Below are 18909 nucleotides of genomic sequence, written 5' to 3'. Positions count from 1 at the left end.
GCTTACTAGGATATGCATACATACTAGTAAAAGTCCTTTGGTTAAAAAAATATTTCACTGTGTTTGTACTTTTCAGTTATTGAACTCACTGAGTCTGTGGGTACAACATTCATATATTCCTCTTTGGTCAGTTATTTAGCCTCTTTTTCCCAATTTTGATCTGTGCTGAAAGCATAAAATTCACTCTCACTGATTTCCACTGTCAGACCTAAGAGCCACCCAGCTCTGACTTGAATAGAACCAAGGATGTAAAAGTGAAAATGGTCTGCGAGAATGACAGCCGCTTAAAGGGCAGGTGAAGGTTCGGTGACCTTTGGGCACACTGGTCCATTCTGGTGAATCACTGCTTTGGGGAAGCATAGACCCTGTGGCTCATAAAACCTGATGACATTAAGAAGAAAGGAAAAAAATCACACTTAGAATTCAAGGTGACTGTTAGAAATACAACTTTAAAAATTAAAGAGGAAATAAAAATACCATATTTAAAAATGAATTACTAATGTTTTTTTTTCTTTAAAAAATATTGGGAAAATCTGTATCATGGAGATGTACATTACTTATTCAATGTACACCATTGAGAGATAAATAGAACTGTTCAAATAAAAAAATGCCAAAGGTAATTCAACTACTGCATTGTAAGTGTGGCATAACTGATTCGTCATGACATACAATTTTCTAAAAGCTATTCTGTTAGAAGGCAATAAATGAGTGCATAAATGATTTACACTCTTCTGAACTATAGTTATTATTCAGTATTTTATTTTTAAAAATATATACTAGTATACCCTATACTATTATGTTTATTCTCTAGAGTATAATAAAAACATAATTGAATTTGATGAAAAATAGACTTGATTCTAAATGTAGCATACAGTACATACAGCTACTCCCTTATTTTATGCGCTGTAAAGATCAATGGTCACTTGAGGTAGTTCTGCTCAAGGTTTGTTTTAATATATGGACAATAAAATATTTTTAATTTAAAAGTTATATCCTTATATTCCTTGTCATATTTTCTTTTTAATACCAACATCTGAGTTTTGACCTCCATAATAATTTATGAATGCAAATACAGTATTTTAATCACTGTTTTACTTCTAAATATGATTTCTTATTGACTAGGAGGAAAATTGACTACAAATGGTTAGCAAATAAAATTGAAGCAATCTACAACAAAAGCATCAGAGTTCAGTGGCTAGTTTTGTTTTGAGGGAACCTAAATGCTATTATGAATGAAGGTTATCTATTAAAAAATATTAAAAATTTGTTTTAATATAACCATCTCTGGAATTTATATAAGTGACTTATTAATATATTTTCACTTTTATAATTTCCTTTGAGTTAAAAACTCTGTCATGTAATATATTAATATATGAATTATCTAAGTATATAATTAACTAAAGTTCAATATAGCTACTTTATACTTATATATAATATAAATTATAACATATACTATAGGATGGTTAAGTCATATACATGCTAAATTTAAAAATTATATTCATAAGCCTGGCTGGTATGCTCAGTGGTTGGAGCGCTGGCCCAAGCACCAAAAGGCTACAGGTTTGATTCCTGGCCAAGGGCACGTACCTAGGGTGCAGGTTCGATCCTAGGCCTGATTGAGGCAAGTGCAGAAGGCAACCAATGGATTTATCTCTCTCATCTCTCTCTCTCTCCCACTCCCTCTCTTCCACTCTCTAAAAAAATCAATGAAAAAACATCCTTGGGTGAGGATTAACAACAACAAAACATTATATTCATCAAATGTGACATAGAATATAAAGATATAATTTTTAAATTAAAAATATACATATAGAGTAAAGGCAAATCCAAGTTAAAAATAAGAGACTTAATTCTCTCTATTTTAATTAAGAACAAAAATTTCCCTCCATTCCTGTTTTAAAAGCATTTACCTGAGAAACTTGTAATTATAAGCACTTTTCCATCTCTTTGACATGTATCCCTTGGAAGACTAGATAGACCTTTTGTCAACTTTCCAAGCCAGGATTATCTCAAGAACCTGGGAGCCATCTTTTCCAAATGCAAACACCAAGGAGATAACTCATGTATCTCCCAGTTTCTGTGGAAGTGTAGGAGCCTAATTTCAGTGGGTAGGCTATCTTTTAATTTGTTATCTATGCCCATTACTATAATTATAAAAAAAATTTAACCACATTCTTATATAAAACTTGAGGAAAAAATTATAGGAATATTTCACTTGCTTGGTTCAATTCAATATAACTATACCTTCAATTTTTAAAAAGGAAATACTATGTTATCATTCTACAATAGAAATTTTTACTGGCTTCATATTTATAACCTACACTAGAGGCCTGGTGCACAAAATTCGTGCACAGTGGGTGGGTGTTCCTCAGGCCAGCCTGTACCCTCTCCAATCTGGGACCCCTTGAGGGATGTCTGACTGCCTGTTTAGGCCCGATCCTAACGGCAGTTGGATATCCCTCTCACAAACCAGGATTGCTGGCTCCCAACTGCTCGCCTGCCTTCCTTCCTGATTGCCCCTAACCGCTTCTGCCTGCCAGCCTGATCACACCCTAACCACTCCCCTGACAGCCTGATTGATGCCTAACTGCTCCCCTGCCAGCCTGTTTGCCCATAACTGCCCTCCCCTGCAGGCCTGGTCACCCCTAATGTCACTCCCCTGCAGGCCTGGTCACCCCTAACTGCCCTCCCCTGAAGACCTGGTCCCCCCCAACTTCTCTCCCCTGCAGGCCTGGGTCCCCCCCAACTGCCCTTCCCTGCAAGCCTGGTCACCCCCAACTGCCCTCCCCTGCTGGTCTGATCACCCACAACTGCCCTCCCTTGCAGGCCTGGTCCCTCCAAACTACCCTCCCCTGCTGGCCATCTTGTCGTGGCCATCTTGTGTTCACATGGGGGCAGCCATCTTGTGTGTTTGAGTGACAGTCAATTTGCACATTACTCTTTTATTAGATAGGATAGAGGCCTGTTGCACGGCTGGGGGCTGGGTGATTTGCCCTGAAGGGTGTCCCAGATAAGGTGGGGGTTCCCTTGGGGCGTGGGGCGGCCTGGGCGAGGGATTTGCAGGCCGGCCACACACCCCGGTGACCCAGGCGGAGGCCCTGGTATCTGGGATTTATTTATCTTCTATAATTGAAACTTTGTAGGCTTGAGTGGAGCCAAGCCTCCTGCTCTCTCCGTGGCTGCAGCCAATTTTATTGGGATTTATTTATCTTCTATAATTACAACTTTGTAGCCTTGAGTGGAGGCCAAGGCAGGTCAGGGCTGTGGGAGCTTGGCTTCCTCCATCGCCGGGGGCAACTCAAGCCTCTGGCTCTCTCCAGCTCCATGGCTGCCGCCATTTTTGTTAGGATTTATTTATCTTCTATAATTGAAACTTTGTAGCCTTGAGTGGAGGCCTGGGCCTGCCAGGGTGTGCGGAAAGCTTGGCTTCCTCCATTGCCAGGGAAAGCCAAGCCTCCTGCTTGCTCTGGTGGCTGCAGCCATCTTGGTTGGGTTAATCTGTATACTCACTCCTGATTGGTTGGTGGGCGTGGCTTGTAGGTGTAGCAGAGTGATGGTTAATTTGCAGATTACTCTTTAATTAGATAGAATTAGGGGAATTATTAGAATTTTTGACCAAAAGGATTCAAATAAGTAAACTGACTCAAGAGCCCAGAAGTACATATGAAGACCAAGTCTATTCTAGCAAAGAACATGTATTAATGGGAAACTACTTAGCTGCCCTAGCTTCCCTCAGTGTTTGGTAACACTTGTGAAGTAGGTAATGAAGACTGATATGGCATAACAATTCTCTGGAGAGTCACTAGCCTCCCAAAGTAAGTGAGAAGGAGAGTTAAAATAACAAACATAACCTATAAATAATTTATTTTTAACATTCTGTTTTCAGCAACTCAAGCAATCCATGGCTTTATACTATTATTTTATTTTAATATCTTGATTTAAAATTTAAAATTTTTGTGCTTAACCATCAAAGGACAATGTTTAACTCTAAATCTATATATATAAAGAGCCAGGGTCCATAATGAACAAGGCTCGACCTAACACCGGAAGTCAGTGCTGGGGTGCCGTGGCGACCCAGCACTGACTGCAGCTGGTGCTGGGACAGTGGCCCAGCACTGACTGCCGAGGGGGCTGCGGATTAGGCCCAGAGAGAGGCCTGCAGAGAGAGAGGAAGGGTCTGATCTTCAACCTCAGTGGCAGCTGTTGATCAGCCCCTCTCTCTCTGGGCTTCACCAGCAGCTGTGCCTCTGTTTCTCTCTGGGCTTCCACAGGGCTGCTGATCAGCCCCGCCTCTTTGATCAGGCCCAGAAATAGGCCCGAAGACGCTGACTGGCACAGAAACCGACCAATAATAATCAAATCTGGGTGAAGTGCCAGGAGTCAATGGCTGCCTAGGAGGCGGAGCTTTTGACACTGACTGGCAAAGAAACCGACCAATCAGAACCTAATCTGGGTGAACTACGAAGGGAGAACCTAAGGTGGGGGCTGAGGAGGGGTTTTAAGGGCAACAGCTGTTTGGTGTAAGTATAAGAAAGCAGTTCAATTTTTTAATGACCACTTTGGCAGTATAGTACATATGGCTGGCTATCAGTCCAGATATAGGGATTATGTGTTTTTGTCTGCCAAGAGCATCTCCTCCTACTGAAAAAGGCTCCCCCCCGCCCCAATTTAAGCAATCCTATCCTATATAATCTATCTATACTAATAAAAGGGTAATATGTTAATTAGATCGGGTCAACTGGCCATCTTCCGGATGTCCAACTTCCTTCCAGACAAAGCCATGGTGGTGGGGGCCAAGGCAGAGGCAGTTAGAGGTGATCAGGCCAGCTGGGGAGGGCAGTTGGGGGCGAGATCAGGCTGGCAAGGGAGGGCAGTTAGGGGCGATCAGGCAGGCAGAGGCAGTTGGGGGTGAGATCAGGCTGGCAGGGGAGGGCAGTTAGGGGCAATCAGGTAGGCAGGCAGAGGCAGTTAGGGGCGATCAGGCAGGCAGGCAGGTGAGTGGTTAGAAGCCAACGGTCCCAAATTGCAAGAGGGATGTCCGACCACCCTTTTAGGCCCGATCCCACAGGGCCTAAACTGGCGGTCGGACATCGCTTAAGGGATCCCCGATTGGAGAGGATGCAGGCTGGGCTGAGGGAAACCCTTCCCCGCCCCCTTGTGCACAAATTTTGTGCACCGGGCCACTAGTATATTAATAAAAATCCAGGCCAACAATATTGGCAAAATCTAAGTAATCGTTAATAGCAATTCAATAAACCTTAATTTATCTATTTGAAGGGGTTATTGTCCTAACTAGCTAGTTAATATGACTAATATGAAGAGAGCAAAGGGGAGGCCAGACATTATAAGCATGGTCATCTGGGCAGCTTCCCCAGAAAGCCATAGTTTTATGCTACGCAGGGAAACACTGGTTCATTCCCTGTGAATCACTGGGGAAAGGAATCAAACAAGGGGAGATGGACGCATGTGCAGTGAAGTTGAGGTGGCGTAGGGAAGGTCCCCTCAGACTAGCCTGGGAGAAGATCATTGGCTGAGAGGATGGAGCTATTGCAAGTGCACAAAATCCTGGAAGGGTAAAATGCCCAGACAGAAAGTTTCCTTTTCTTCTTGTGCTCCCTCTTGCTCTGTGAACTGCACTCGTACATGCGTTCATGTGCTCGCCTACAGTAGTCATATGGCCATAAGCAGCAACATGGCACACAGGAAGCTGGACTGGACTGGACTTTAATATGGAGCAGAAATTCTGAGCAGTGGTTTTCATTCTGGCCCTGCTGAAGACAAGATTGGACTTCTTCCATGGCAAGCCAGACAGAAATGGGACTTTTGAAGGGAACCCCCTTAATTTTTATCATCAATAAAGCTTTCCATGAATTCCCATCCTGAGAACTCCACTTCCACCGATAACCAAGTCAATGCTGATATATATATATATATATATTAGTTTTAGTTACAGTACTAATCAGATAAGAAAAATCACATTAAACTTTAGGGAGGACGGTCTCATCATTTTTTTTTCCAGCAAAGTTAATGACAATGAAAACCTAAAATTATCTAACAGTAGAAAACAATAAAACTAGATTAGGTAATGTTTGTGTAAATTAAACATGAAACCAACTTGTTTTAATTAATTAGCAATATTTACCTTGCAGCATTTTGTTCTATCTTTTCATCAATATCACTGAAGATCTGCTTAAACTCCAAGTCTCCAGGAAATGAATTTAACAAACAATGTAGGTCAAAGGAATTATGGGAATATTCATCTTCCCAGTCCATTCTGAGGAACAAGAATAAAAAAATATGTTAGTTACTTCAACATAAAGGGAAAAACCTACCTCAAGATGTAATACTAAATCAAAACCAATAATTCCCACTTTTAGGAAAAATGAAATATAGCAATGGAAGAACTAGGGTATTATTAAGCTGGGTAGAGTGTTTTGTTGAAGTTCATGAGGTGTGACCTAATTTTCACACTTTTCTCTAGTTTGAAAGCTGAACAAAACAGCACCCCTCAGAGAGAACTTATAAACATCCTGCTGCTTCTCACTGGAACCCAGCACTGCAAAGGAAATCACAAAGCCTCACAGGCCACTGTGAACAAAGGTGGCTGCAGAAAGAATTTAACACCTTCCTTGCACTCTTACCCACAAGCTAGCCAGGAAATGATAACCTCAGAATTGTTAAAGCCTAATACCCAGGCCCTATTCATATATGAAAAAGGCAATAAATTCTCCTCTCTGATAACTAAAACTTAAATTTGCTACTTTTTATAGATATGCATTTTCCCCACTATCAAAGGAGTTATTCATCCATTCATTCCTTATATATTTATTGAATGTTTGTTAAGTAAAAAGCATTGCAGTTGAAGCTTGGGATATAGCTGCAACAAGTCCAAGTCCCTTCCTTTATGGAGTTTTATTTGGGTGGGGAAGGTACATTTTAGAAACACATAAACAGATATATTTTATAAAAGATCACTTGGTGAGAAGTGCTATGTGAACATGTAGGGTCAGGGCAATGGGACAGGTTAAGAAGGATGAGTTGGTACAGTGTATGAACTATTTTATTTAGGGATATGTTATTTTTGGACATACAATAGTGCTTATAAAATACTAGAGGCCTGGTGCATGAAATTCGTGCACGGGGGGGGGGGGGATGTGTCCCTCAGCCCGGCCTGTGCCCTCTCGCAATTTGGGACCCCTCAGGTAGGGTCCCTAGGCCTGGCTAGCTATCAGGGCCTGTAGGGACTTTCCTTCCCCCGGCTGCTGGCAGGTGGCCCCGCCCCCGCCGCTGCCACTGCTTGCCATCTGTGTGGCACTGCCCTCCCCTCCCCCACCACCGGTCGCCTCCCTCTGCGGGCGACAGGTGTGGGGTGCAATTGCTTGGCTGGCCTGGGCCTCCCTATGTGGGGCAATCGATCGCAGAGTCCCCAGATGGATTGCCCCACAGAAGGAGGCCCCACCCACCTGCCACAGAACTGCCAGCCTGGTAGCCTGGGCCTCCCTCTGCGAGGCAAGGGATCACGGGCTCCACGATTGATCACCCAGCAGAGGGAGGCCCCGTCCACCCAGCAGGGGCTCTGCGATTGATCATCGCACAGAGGGCAGCCTGGGCCTCCCACTTCGGGGAGATTGTGTAGGGCCCTCTCCCCCATTGATTACCCCACCGGCCAGTGGCCTGGGCCTCACTCTGCAGGGTGATCATGGGGCGATGGCAGGGCCCCCCGACCAATTGCATCGCACCCGACTTGGCTGGCCTGGTGCCAGTGCATGTCATAGCGTGGTTGTCCAGAAGGTCGTCCAGACAGTCGTTCTGTTCAGTCGATTTGCATATTATGCTTTTATTATTATAGATTTTGATGACTCATAGTGTTACTGGTGAGACCATGTGAACTTGGCTCTTGTCTTCTTGAAGGAAAGATTTCAATCAAGAGACAAAGTATAGCAAAATAAGTAAGAATTTATTGGCTACAGCAAAAAATATATTTAGTACAGTGAAACAAGGAAGAGTATAGAAAAAGCAACAGGAGAGCCTAGATGGGCTGCTTTGGCTCACTGGGAAGTCAGAGAAAAGGGGGCCTTGGAGACAGGTTCGGGGGTTAGCTCGGGACGAGCTGCCGCTGCCCATTGCTCACCTAGTTGCAAGTCTCGTGGGGTCCCTTAGAGGAAAGAAGGATAAAGAGAATGGGGTGGGCATGCTCCCCTGGGGAAAGTGCACACTGGGCCCTTCACTCTGAGTGTATTTCTCTCTCTTGCAGGTGGAAATCTTAGGGGAGGGTGTGCTCTTTCAGGGTTGTGGTCTCCACTGATTGGTCAGCACCAGGGCAGAGGTTCATTAGTCAATGTCGCTGGTCCTGAGGTAGCCATGGTATCACTTGTCTGGTTTTGCTGCTTTTCTGGCCCTGGAGCTGAAATACAATTGAAGCCTAGATGTTATCTTTAGGGAGGAAAAGGTCAGGGTGGGAGGATCTAAACCACATGACCAGCAATAAGCTAGGGGAGGAAAGGTTTCTCTGGGGCTGAGGTTCTTGTTTTCCCAGTTTTGCCCCTTGCTAGGCACCGGGGGCTTTTTGCCCTGGTGAGTTTCTGTATCTGGCCCATCATCCTTGCTCTGCTCATGTCTGTCTAACTGATAACTGGAACGCTGAGCCAAGGTGTTCCCTCCCCGCCCCCCCTCGAGGTCATGTCTCGCGATGTCTAAGAATGAGCTACGTGGACCAGAAGATTTAAGCAAAAGTGTGGAAAATTGATTACAAGCAGATTCAGACTCCCTGCAAGGGGCGGGGGACCCAAGCATGGGCTGCCCGTTCAAGCTTTGTAGTCCACGGCTATATATTTGCCACAAGCCTGCTCTAGGTATGTCTTCCTGTGTCATCACCTTATTGATTCTCTCAATTGTTCTTGCCCAGCAATGGACCTAAACTTTCCCTGTCTCTATGTGCTCTTCCTCTGTCCCTATGCTGAACTTTATCCGTTTCTAGGTGTTCGTACAGCTTGTTTACTGCAGGCCCTCCCTTGGTTTCCCATGCCTCCCACTTTGAGTCCAGAAACATTTTATTATTTCTGCTTGGTTGGTTCCTGTGGTTAGGCTGGCTCAAACTGCCATGTCCACCCCTGCCTATGTTCCCCCTGCCTTTGTTTTCTACGGGACCCCTGCCCTATCTGCCTGCATTTCAAGCTAACTCCTCTCATAACTGCCTATAAAAATGTTATAAATGAGTGGGAAATTTAAACAATAAATTATAACAAATATACTAGTATATGAAATAAACATTAACAAAAAAAGGCTTAGGTAAATATGTTTTACTAGTAGTTTGGATAAATCCAAAATACTTGAAAAACTGTCTAAAAACTTTTGCAGAGGCTATAATACTAATGTATGTGATATATATATATATATATATATATATATATAATACTAATGAACTTCCTCCTCTTTAATTATTCAACTATTAACAAATTTAGCTAATTTGTTAAACTATAATGAAATAGCTGAAGATTTCTCTTAAGTCCTGACTGAAACTTCAAAGAATTAGTTTTAGGATAAAGCTTTTATTTTCCTTCAGAGATACTATTTTAAAAGGAAAACACCCAATTAAATTGTTTTAGTGTAAAAGTCCATGGCATCACAAGGCTTGTCATTTGTAAATTCAATTAGTTCCAAATATAGAATAAGAACTATAGTGGTTTAGAAAGAGTCCCCCAAGATGTGCTTCTACGGTATGTGGATTATTTTGAGCTAAAGGCAACCAAGACCTTGCCATCTGAAGAGAAACTTCTGCCCTCCCCCACTCCTTCACTACCTGGAAGAATATGAATTAGGGACCTTACCCATAATAAGAGATTATCAGAAACAATCTTGTTTGACCTCGCTATATGGCAGGACAAACTAGTAGTTAGTGAACATCTGCTTTTCTAATCATCCTGCATGACCTTCCTCCCCTCTGAAGTCCCAAGGTGATCTTAGCTCAGAATATCATATATACCTCATGTTCCCTTTCTGTCTTTGAACTTCTCATGTATGTGTGGTTCCCATGCATGCATAAGTATTAAATTTGGTTATTTTCTCTTATTAATCTGTCTCATGTGGTTTTAAATATTAGAACCTTAGAAGAAAGTTTTAGGCTCCCCTATAGCACAGATATAACATTTTAAACAGCAAAATCCTCAAACATTTGGATTTTTCTCATTCAAAGTATTTTGCAATAAATGCTGTCATTTCTCATTTAAAAATAAATATTTACCTATAATGTGTCATAATAAAGATTAACTTGAAATCAGGCTAAAACAAAACAAAAAGTAAAAGGTAAATGTTAAGAAACTCCATGTACTAGTACATCAGGAGATATACTTCTTTAGGAAACCAAACTCTTTTTTTTAACTTTTAATATTTCCATATAATCAATGAATATGATATCTTCATATCTCCCTAGCAGCTCAACAAGTTACACCTATTATCAGAATAGTCATTTTTAAATCCAATAGCCATTATTATAGAGGCCTGGTGCATGGATTCGTGCACCGGTGGGGTCTCTTGGCCTGGCTGTGGACATCCCCCAAGGGGTCCTGGATTGCAAGAAGGCACAGGCCAGGTGAGGGACCCCACTGGTGCATGATTGGGCCTGGGGAGGTGCCGCGGGAGGGCTCCAGGGCATGTCCGGATTGGCTGGACCCCAGCAGCAAGCTAACCTACCAGTTGGAGCATCTGCCCCCTGGTGGTCAGTGTGCGTCATAGCAACTGGTCGAAAGGTCGAATGAACGGTTGGACAGGTAGCATATTAGGCTTTTATTATATAAAATAATAAATTTAGTTTATATTTTACATACTTTTAAGTCATTTTGGGTAGTTCAACACTTCAGAAGAGTTATTCAAAATTGTTGCAAAAAATAAAATTTAATTTTTGTAATGAAAAAACTTGATTGGCTGAGGGTTCTTGTAGAAAACTCAAACTTAGTAAATATTTTGTTCATAGTAAACCTCTCTGTTATAAAACAAGTTATAGTATCAATGCTCTGTTCAAAGTTGTACCAATTTGTCAATACTATAATGCCTCATTAATTAATATAACACATATTCAAAAGTTAAGAAAATATGTAAAGAGGTCAGCTGAACTATAATAGCAAAATAGAAATATGATTTTGATATTGTTATAATAATCTGGTTATTATTTAACAGGAAAGGAGTAAAGGAAAGACTAGATAATATAGGCATGCCATTTATACAGCTTTGCTAATTTAACACTCTCCAAGACTGTTCCCCACAGATGGGGTTAGGGACTAGACAACAGACAATACTCAGTAAGTTCTGAGTGACATGCAAAGGTTCTTGTCTGTCAGTCACACCTGGGAACAGGTAATTGGGCAGAATAGGTGCGGCCACTGCCAGGGAGCAAAATCAGAATATTTAAAATTCGGAACAAAGGAAGTACCCTCTCTTGGCTCTTGGTTTTTACGGAACTCTCTTGACTCTTGCTTCTCCTACTTGCCTGAGCTCCTGGGACTCCTGCTGCAGGGGCACTCCATGTGGCCCATGGCCATGTGGGACCCACACAATGGACTGATGGACTTTAATTAGCCTAAATGCTGAACTAAACTTGGCTGCAACATGAAACAAAAGCTGTGGACACTGGCCCTCCTTTTGGCTCTGTTGGACCTCCAGCTGCCCCTTTTTCAGTGCTGGATTAAGGGGCGTGGGACTTTACAACCCAAGGAATATAACTCCACTTAAAGTTTTCTACTACATCTCATTCTCCCGTGGGGGTTCTGAAAATGCTGAAAACTTCAGCAGTACCCCAAGAACCCCACTCTCACTCGTGTCTGGGAAATCTGACCCACTGATTTCTCCGGTTACAACTTGTTGTATATCTACTGTGTTCAAGGTACTTTATATACATCATCTTCTTTAATTCTCATAATAACACTTCAAAATAGTTATCATCCTCATTAATGGAAGAGGAATCCTGGGCCCAAAAAGATTAACTAACATGTCCATGTGGCATAGCTACTTGGGGTAGCACGCACTGAACCCAGATCTATTTGGTTCTATTTGAGGGTGCTCATATCTCCAGAAAAAAATCTCTTACTGCATACAAAACTTAGTTTTGTAGAAAGTATATTAACCAAAATGTATTATGGTTATCCCCGGATATTTAGACTGTGGCTGATTTTTACTGACTTTTTTTATACTTAGCATTTTCCTGTTTGTTTATTTTTGCAATAAGTACTTATCATTTCATATATAACTAGAAGCCCAGTGCATGAGTAGGGTCCCTAGGCCTGGCCAGTGATCAGGATCAGTAGGGGCCTTCCTTCTTTCTGTGCTTCCCCCTGGTGGTCAGTGCACATCAGAGTGAGCTATCGAATTCCCGGTCTCCCGGTCAAACTCCTGAGGGGACACTTTGCATACTAGCCTTTTATATATGTAGATTGGTAAAATATTTTAAGAAGAAATTACCCCTGCTCTCAGTGGGACTTATAATTTTTTATTTTACATTTCCTATCTCTCTTCATCTGAGACATCTTCCATTCTTAACTTCTCTCTTGGCAATTTGTATTTATCATTTTATTCAAAATCTATTTAAAAACTTACATAATTCCTAAATATCTTTTGATTAAATATGACTTCACCAATCTTTTTGTATTTTTTATTTGTGCTTCCAAATGCTGCTAAAAGAAAATGTTTCTTGTATTATTTTGATAATGTGTGTTTTATGTCCTTCTTTGAAATCAGTTCTAGAGTAAACTGAAACATGTTGAGCATTCAGATAAGGTTGGGAATCATGATTTTGAAGGACTCCCAATCTACATGGTTGTTTGAAGGACTCCCAATCTACATGGTTGTTTGACTTTTCTCTATCTAATCTCAGTAAAGAAGTTAATAAACACAAAGAATGCATTAAAGCTGTGACATGATAGAGTAGCAGAATGATGATGGTTCAGAGTTTTCATGTGACTGGCATACATCTTGTGATGCTTCCATATCCATATTTATATGGTTCCACGGTGATGAAGGATAAGAGAAGCAAGAGTCACCTTTTAGGTAAAGAAGCAGCAAGTATAAGATGCTGTGGGGTAGGATTTAAAAAACAAACAGCCTGGCTGGAGTGGCTCAGTGGTTGAGCGTCAACCTATCAACCAGGGGGTTGATTCAGGGTCAAGGGCACATGCCCGGGTTGTGGGCTTGATCCCCAGTGGGGGGCATGCAGGAGGTAGCCAATCAACGATTCTCTCTCATCATTGATATTTCTCTCTCTCTCTCCATCTCCCTTCCTCTCTGAAATCAATAAAAATATATTAAAAAAATAAAACAAACAACCAAAACCTGATGGACAAAATATAACTAATGGGATGAAGACATTAACCTGAATAAATAGTGATGCACAAGATGAACATAAGAAATAAATAGAATAGACTGTGGTAAGTGATGCTGAAGTTTGGATTTAGAGATGTCTCTTAGATTGGCAGTGACCCCTGCAGGACTGTGGTGAGAAAGAAGCATGCACCAAATGGGCATGAGCATAGGCACCAATCCTCCCATTTCCTTATCTGTACCACAGTGTGACTGCCATTGCTGGGCATCATGAAGGAACAGAAAGGTTGGACAGACTCTCCTCACAAGGAGCAGAGACAGTAAAAAGAATAAGGCCATAAAAAAACGGAGCCCATAGAAAGATTACTGCTATTCTCTAAAAGGTAACTATGACTTCAACAACAGAAAAGTAAATTATTGAGGGATGAATGTAATTTGGCAAATACTCCAGGGGTATTTTAGAAAGGTAAAACTAACTATAAAATTTAGGGAGAAAAAGGAAGAGGCGGTGAAATTGTGGGTCAGGATATAGCTTTACAGTCTCTTTATGTTCCTGTATTTCCAACTATTAAATTGTCATCAGGAAGATAATAATAATTTGACATAATGAATGAAGTCTCTTATCCTACTCCGTGATAAATCAAAAATGGGAGCTGCACCTCCTTAAAGTACAATAACTTTGTATTTGAAATTGCCATTCTGCAACATTGTTTTTAAATGTTCATTCTCCTATAATGTTTCCGATAATTTTTATAAGGTTAAAAACACAGTGCTTAATATTTCAAACACGTATGAAAATCCAATCTAATATTAATTATTGCCTTTAAAAATGAGTTATGTTTGAAGAATTATATCTAAGCCAAACATCTGTAGATCATGTTTCAGCCGCAGGCAAAATGTAATAGTTGAGTTATAAATTCCTAAGAACAGTGACTATAAGAATATATGAGCATATTATAAGCACTGCCAGAAAACATTACAATAAAGCAATAAAAAAATTATAGTTTATGTGATCCAAAGAAAGCCCAGAAAAATAATTTTGGAATCTCACCAATCTTTTAACATATTTCAAAATGATACTTTTCTATTGTAGGGTCGCTCTCTCACTCTCTCTCTCTCTCCTCTTTTTAATTTAAACACATATAATGGTTAGAGTTCTTATTTTATCTTTTTTTCTGTTTCTTCAACAATAAAAATCTGGAGTGCCATTCTTCTCATAACCAACTAACAAATGTTTATAAATGACTAAAAAGAAGACTGAACCATTGGGAAGAAATCCACACTACAACTGAGTTAGTAAAGGGGGAAAAGAGAACCGTGTGATTTTTCCTCTGTGAAAAAGCTCAGTAAGGAGGGTCATATACTTTCTGTGAACTCAATGTAGACTGAATGTGTCCACCAGCTCGGGCTCACCAGAATTTTTACTATTCAACAATGCTCTCTAACCTAAAATAAATACTGCGAAAGAGCATGGCAAGGAAGTGGGGTGTTGTTATTAATTAAAAATAATTACACATTCTACCTGTAACTAAAGAAGTTTCAAAATGTTGCACTATGATAAAACACATTTAACTATAAACATTATTGAACCAAGAAGCAATAGATCTGAGTCCTGATCCTGGTTCTGCTAATGTCTAAGTGCATTTGGGTAAGTTACTCAAGATAGATGGGGCTTACGTTCCTCATTTAATGGATTTATTAGGCCCTGAGGTTTCCTTTAGCAATGAATTTGTTGTATTATATAAGAAACCAGAGGCCTGATGCACGAAGATTTGTGCAAGAATAGGCCTTCCTTCCCCTGGCTGCCGGCACCGCCTTCGCTCTGGCCAGAGCTGTGGTCCACCTCTCGCCTGTCGTGTCAATTTGCATATTCCCTCCTTATTGGCTGTGGGCACTGCCATCTTTGTCACGAAGTTATGGTCAATTTGCATATTCTGTCATTATTTGATAGGATTTTAAGAGATATACATATTTCTGAACCCCTCCCTTCAAATTTACTCTTAAAATGGGCTGTTTTGTTTGTCAATCCCATCATCTTTCCTGTATCTTGGATTCTCAGAGCCACTTTAGCTCTTCTCTTTTTCTTTCTCCAGGACTGCTACATGGAAAGCTAAAGTAGAACCCATAGCAAGAAATAATATGCAAAAACAAGAAATGTGAGGCATCAAGATATTATTTTATGGTAATAAATAGACGCCCTGTACTGCTTTACTGCCTGCAAAACTCAACCTCCCTAAAATATTCTAAGAAGCAACTAACCCATGTCTCTGGGCTACTCTGACTTGCCACATTCTTCCTCAACAAAAATTTCTGAGGCCAACAGACTTTAGGCATTGTGCCAGAAGGAAAAGGAAGACATCAGAGAATTATATCTTCAGAGGCATTGTATCCTCTTATTCTTTATATTATTTGTATTATTCTTTCTATTGCTGGATTGGTTTGAGTAGCTGGTTTGATATCAAAACGAAGTGAAAATAAACTTTGACCAGACCATTATTCTTAAACCTGAACCAATCTTTTCTGGCCTGGTTCATTTTTACTTTCCCATTCATATCTAGTCTCAAAGTAGTCTTCCTGTATTATTCACAAAGTCCTGCCAACATTATATAACTCAAAATTTAACTTTTACTAAGTCTTGAAAATTTTATGTGGTTCAGTGAACTCATTCACTGAGATATAATTTATAGGTATGAGGGCTAAGTAATATTAATAATAATAGCCAACTCTTATGTAGTATTTTATATGGGCTATGCATTTTTAGAAGTACTTTATATATATGAACTCATTTAACTCCTATTATAATCCTATGCAATAGATACTGTTATCATCTCCATATGAAAGAGGTAGAAAGTTAGGCACAGAGAGGTTCATGACTTGCCCAAAATCACTTCGATAGGAAGTAGCAAAGCTGGGATTCAGACTGCTTCAAAGGCTGTCCTTAATCACAAAGCCACAGTATATATAAAATGCCTCTGTACTGGTTGTTTACTGTAGGGAGTGGCTCTAGGGTCAAGCCTCAGGCTGACCTGCGGTAGTGCCACAAACAAGTCCCAGCCTGGAGGGCAGAGTTCTCCTAGCATAATTAAGCCTGACCTTGTAGCCCTCCCTAATTCCTTCCTAAGTAGCTAATGGGCTGTGGGAGGTGCAGCAAGTGTTGCCAAAACAAGAGAAACTCACAAGGTCTTTGTAACTATGCTGACCACTCCTTGTTTATCTCTGACCATAAAATAAAGCCTCAGCTTGCTGGCTGGATCTTTCTTCGTCCTCATCCAGGCATGGGAGATTTGCTGAGCCCCAGCTGTATTCTCTTGTCTGTCTTCTTTAATCCTTCACCGCCCCTCCTCAGGTTCACCCTTGGCCGTGCTAGTGCGGCATAGTTTACTGCCTTATATATTTGACAGTGTCCTCTAGGATAAGGTGACCAGATGTCCCACTTTTGGCAGGACAGTTCCGATTTTTAACAATTTGTCCCGCGTTCCGCGGCGTTTTAAAAAAGTCCCGATTTTTGGAAAGAATGCACGACAAGCTAGGGAACGGTGGGAGAATGGGAAGGGAATATACGGTTTTTGGCGGCCATGTGGCTATTTAGCCAGGATATGAGTTTTATATTATTTTTGTTAATTTTATAATGTTAAACTTTAATAATAACAAATAATTGTTGAGAACTGATTATCGAGAACTTCTTATCAAAGTTTGAATTGTTGATCAGTTGTTAGAATTCGACCACCATTGTTTGGACTTAATGAACAATGGCATTTTTGGGGATTGGCAACGACGAAAACATTTTGTAACTGTCTCTCAGACAATACACATCATACTGCATGCTAGTAAGCTATTTAAACAAGTGATGTCATTACAAATCAGCTATTCAGATAATTTAGGTAAGTAATTTATTTATTTATTTCATAAATACATAAATTTTCTTGAATTTAGCAGACAGTACTCGTATTATTTATATTTTATAGTGGCGGCAAAAAGTCTAGCGCCAGCCTTGAAAGTGACACTTACGACTTATGTTACGGCAAATTCATGACCTTTTAAACAACGACAGAAATCTACGGAAAAAAAATTCACTCAAATGAGAAATATGCCGAAGAATAAAATAATACTATACATAATTTTTTATTTATTACTAGAGGCCGGGTGCACGAAATTCGTGCACGGAGGGGGGGTGTCCCTCAGCCCAGCCTGCACCCTCTCCAATCTGGGGCCCCTCAAGGGCAGTCGGACATCCCTCTCACAATCCAGGATTGCTGGCTCCCAACTGCTCGCCTGCCTGCCTTCCTGATTGCCCCTAACCGCTTCTGCCTGCCAGCCTGATCACCCCCTAACCACTCCCCTGACAGCCTGATTGATGCCTAACTGCTCCCCTGCCAGCCTGTTTGCCCCTAACTGCCCTCCTCTGCTGGCTTGGTCACCCCTGCCCTCCCCTGCAGGCTTCATCGCCCCCAACTGCTCTCCACTGCAGGCCTGGGTCCCCTCCAACTGCCCTCCCCTGCTGGCCATTTGTGGTGGCCATCTTGTGTCCACATGGGGGCAGGATCTTTGACCACATGGGGGCAGCCATCTTATGTGTTGGAGTGATGGTCAATCTGCATATTACTCTTTTATTTGATAGGATAGAGGCCTGGTGCATGGGTGGGGGCCAGCTGGTTTGCCCTGAAGGGTGTCCTGGATCAGGGTGGGGGTTCCCTTGGGGTGTGGGGCGACCTGGACAAGGGGCCTGTGGTGGTTTGCAGGCTGGCCACGCCCCCCGGTGACCCAAGCAGAGGCCCTGGTATCTGGGATTTATTTATCTTCTACAGTTGAAACTTTGTGGCCTGGAGTGGAGCCAAGCCTCCTGCTTGCTCTGTGGCGGCAGCCATTTCTGTTGGTATTTATGTATCTTCTATAATTGAAACTTTGTAGCCTGGAGCAGAGGCCAAGGCAGACCAGGGCTTCAGAAGCTTGGCTTCCTCCATTGCCAGGGGCAGCCCTAGCCTCCTGCTCTTTCCAGCTCCGTGGCTGCCGCCATTTCTGTTTGGATTTATTTATCTTCTATCATTGAAACTTTGTAGCCTTGAGTGGAGGCCTAGGCCAGCAAGGGCAGGCAGAAAGCTTGGCTTCTTCCATTGCCAGGGAAACCCAAGCCTCCTTCCTGCTTTCTGTGGCTGCAGCCATCTTGGTTGGGTTTATCTGCATATTCGCTCCTGATTGGCTGGTGGGCGTAGAGGAGGTATGGTCAATTTGCATGTTACTCTTTTATTATATAGGATATTTGTAAATTGTACTTATGTTGAAATTTTAAAAAAATATATTACAATACTATTTTTGTGTTCTATGAAAATTTTTGTTGATCCATATAGACCAAATTTTTAATCAAGACACACCCCCCCCCCCACCCCCCCCGGTCAATGGTGTCCCGCTTTACCAATGTTAAAATCTGGTTACCTTACTCTAGGACCATTATAAATTTTCTTTATTATGAAACCTATATAATCCCTCCCCCAGATTTCATTTTATTTTTTTAAGGCTAGATCTTCCCCTGTGATAATTCAGTCATCAGTAAGTTATTTTATCAGTTACTGGAAGTTAAAATTCTAACATTTTAGTCTCCCCCAAAGA

General features: G+C 41.4%; 1 protein-coding gene across 1 annotated transcript in view; it reads right to left on the bottom strand.

Annotated features, from left to right (window-relative positions):
* The window catches only part of KIAA0825 (KIAA0825 ortholog), a 353187-nt gene that overhangs the window by 300064 nt on the left and 34214 nt on the right, over positions 1 to 18909 (bottom strand). The window contains exon 3 of the mRNA XM_028139797.2: positions 6143 to 6274. Within this exon, the coding sequence (XP_027995598.2) occupies positions 6143 to 6273 (131 nt within the window). The 5' untranslated portion in view covers position 6274. The remainder of the gene's footprint in view (positions 1 to 6142; positions 6275 to 18909) is intronic.

This window comes from Eptesicus fuscus, chromosome 4 (assembly GCF_027574615.1).
Source record: "Eptesicus fuscus isolate TK198812 chromosome 4, DD_ASM_mEF_20220401, whole genome shotgun sequence".
Lineage (NCBI taxonomy): Eukaryota > Metazoa > Chordata > Mammalia > Chiroptera > Vespertilionidae > Eptesicus > Eptesicus fuscus.
The sequence above is the reverse complement of the archived record's forward strand: the minus strand, read 5'-3'. Positions and strand labels throughout refer to the sequence as shown.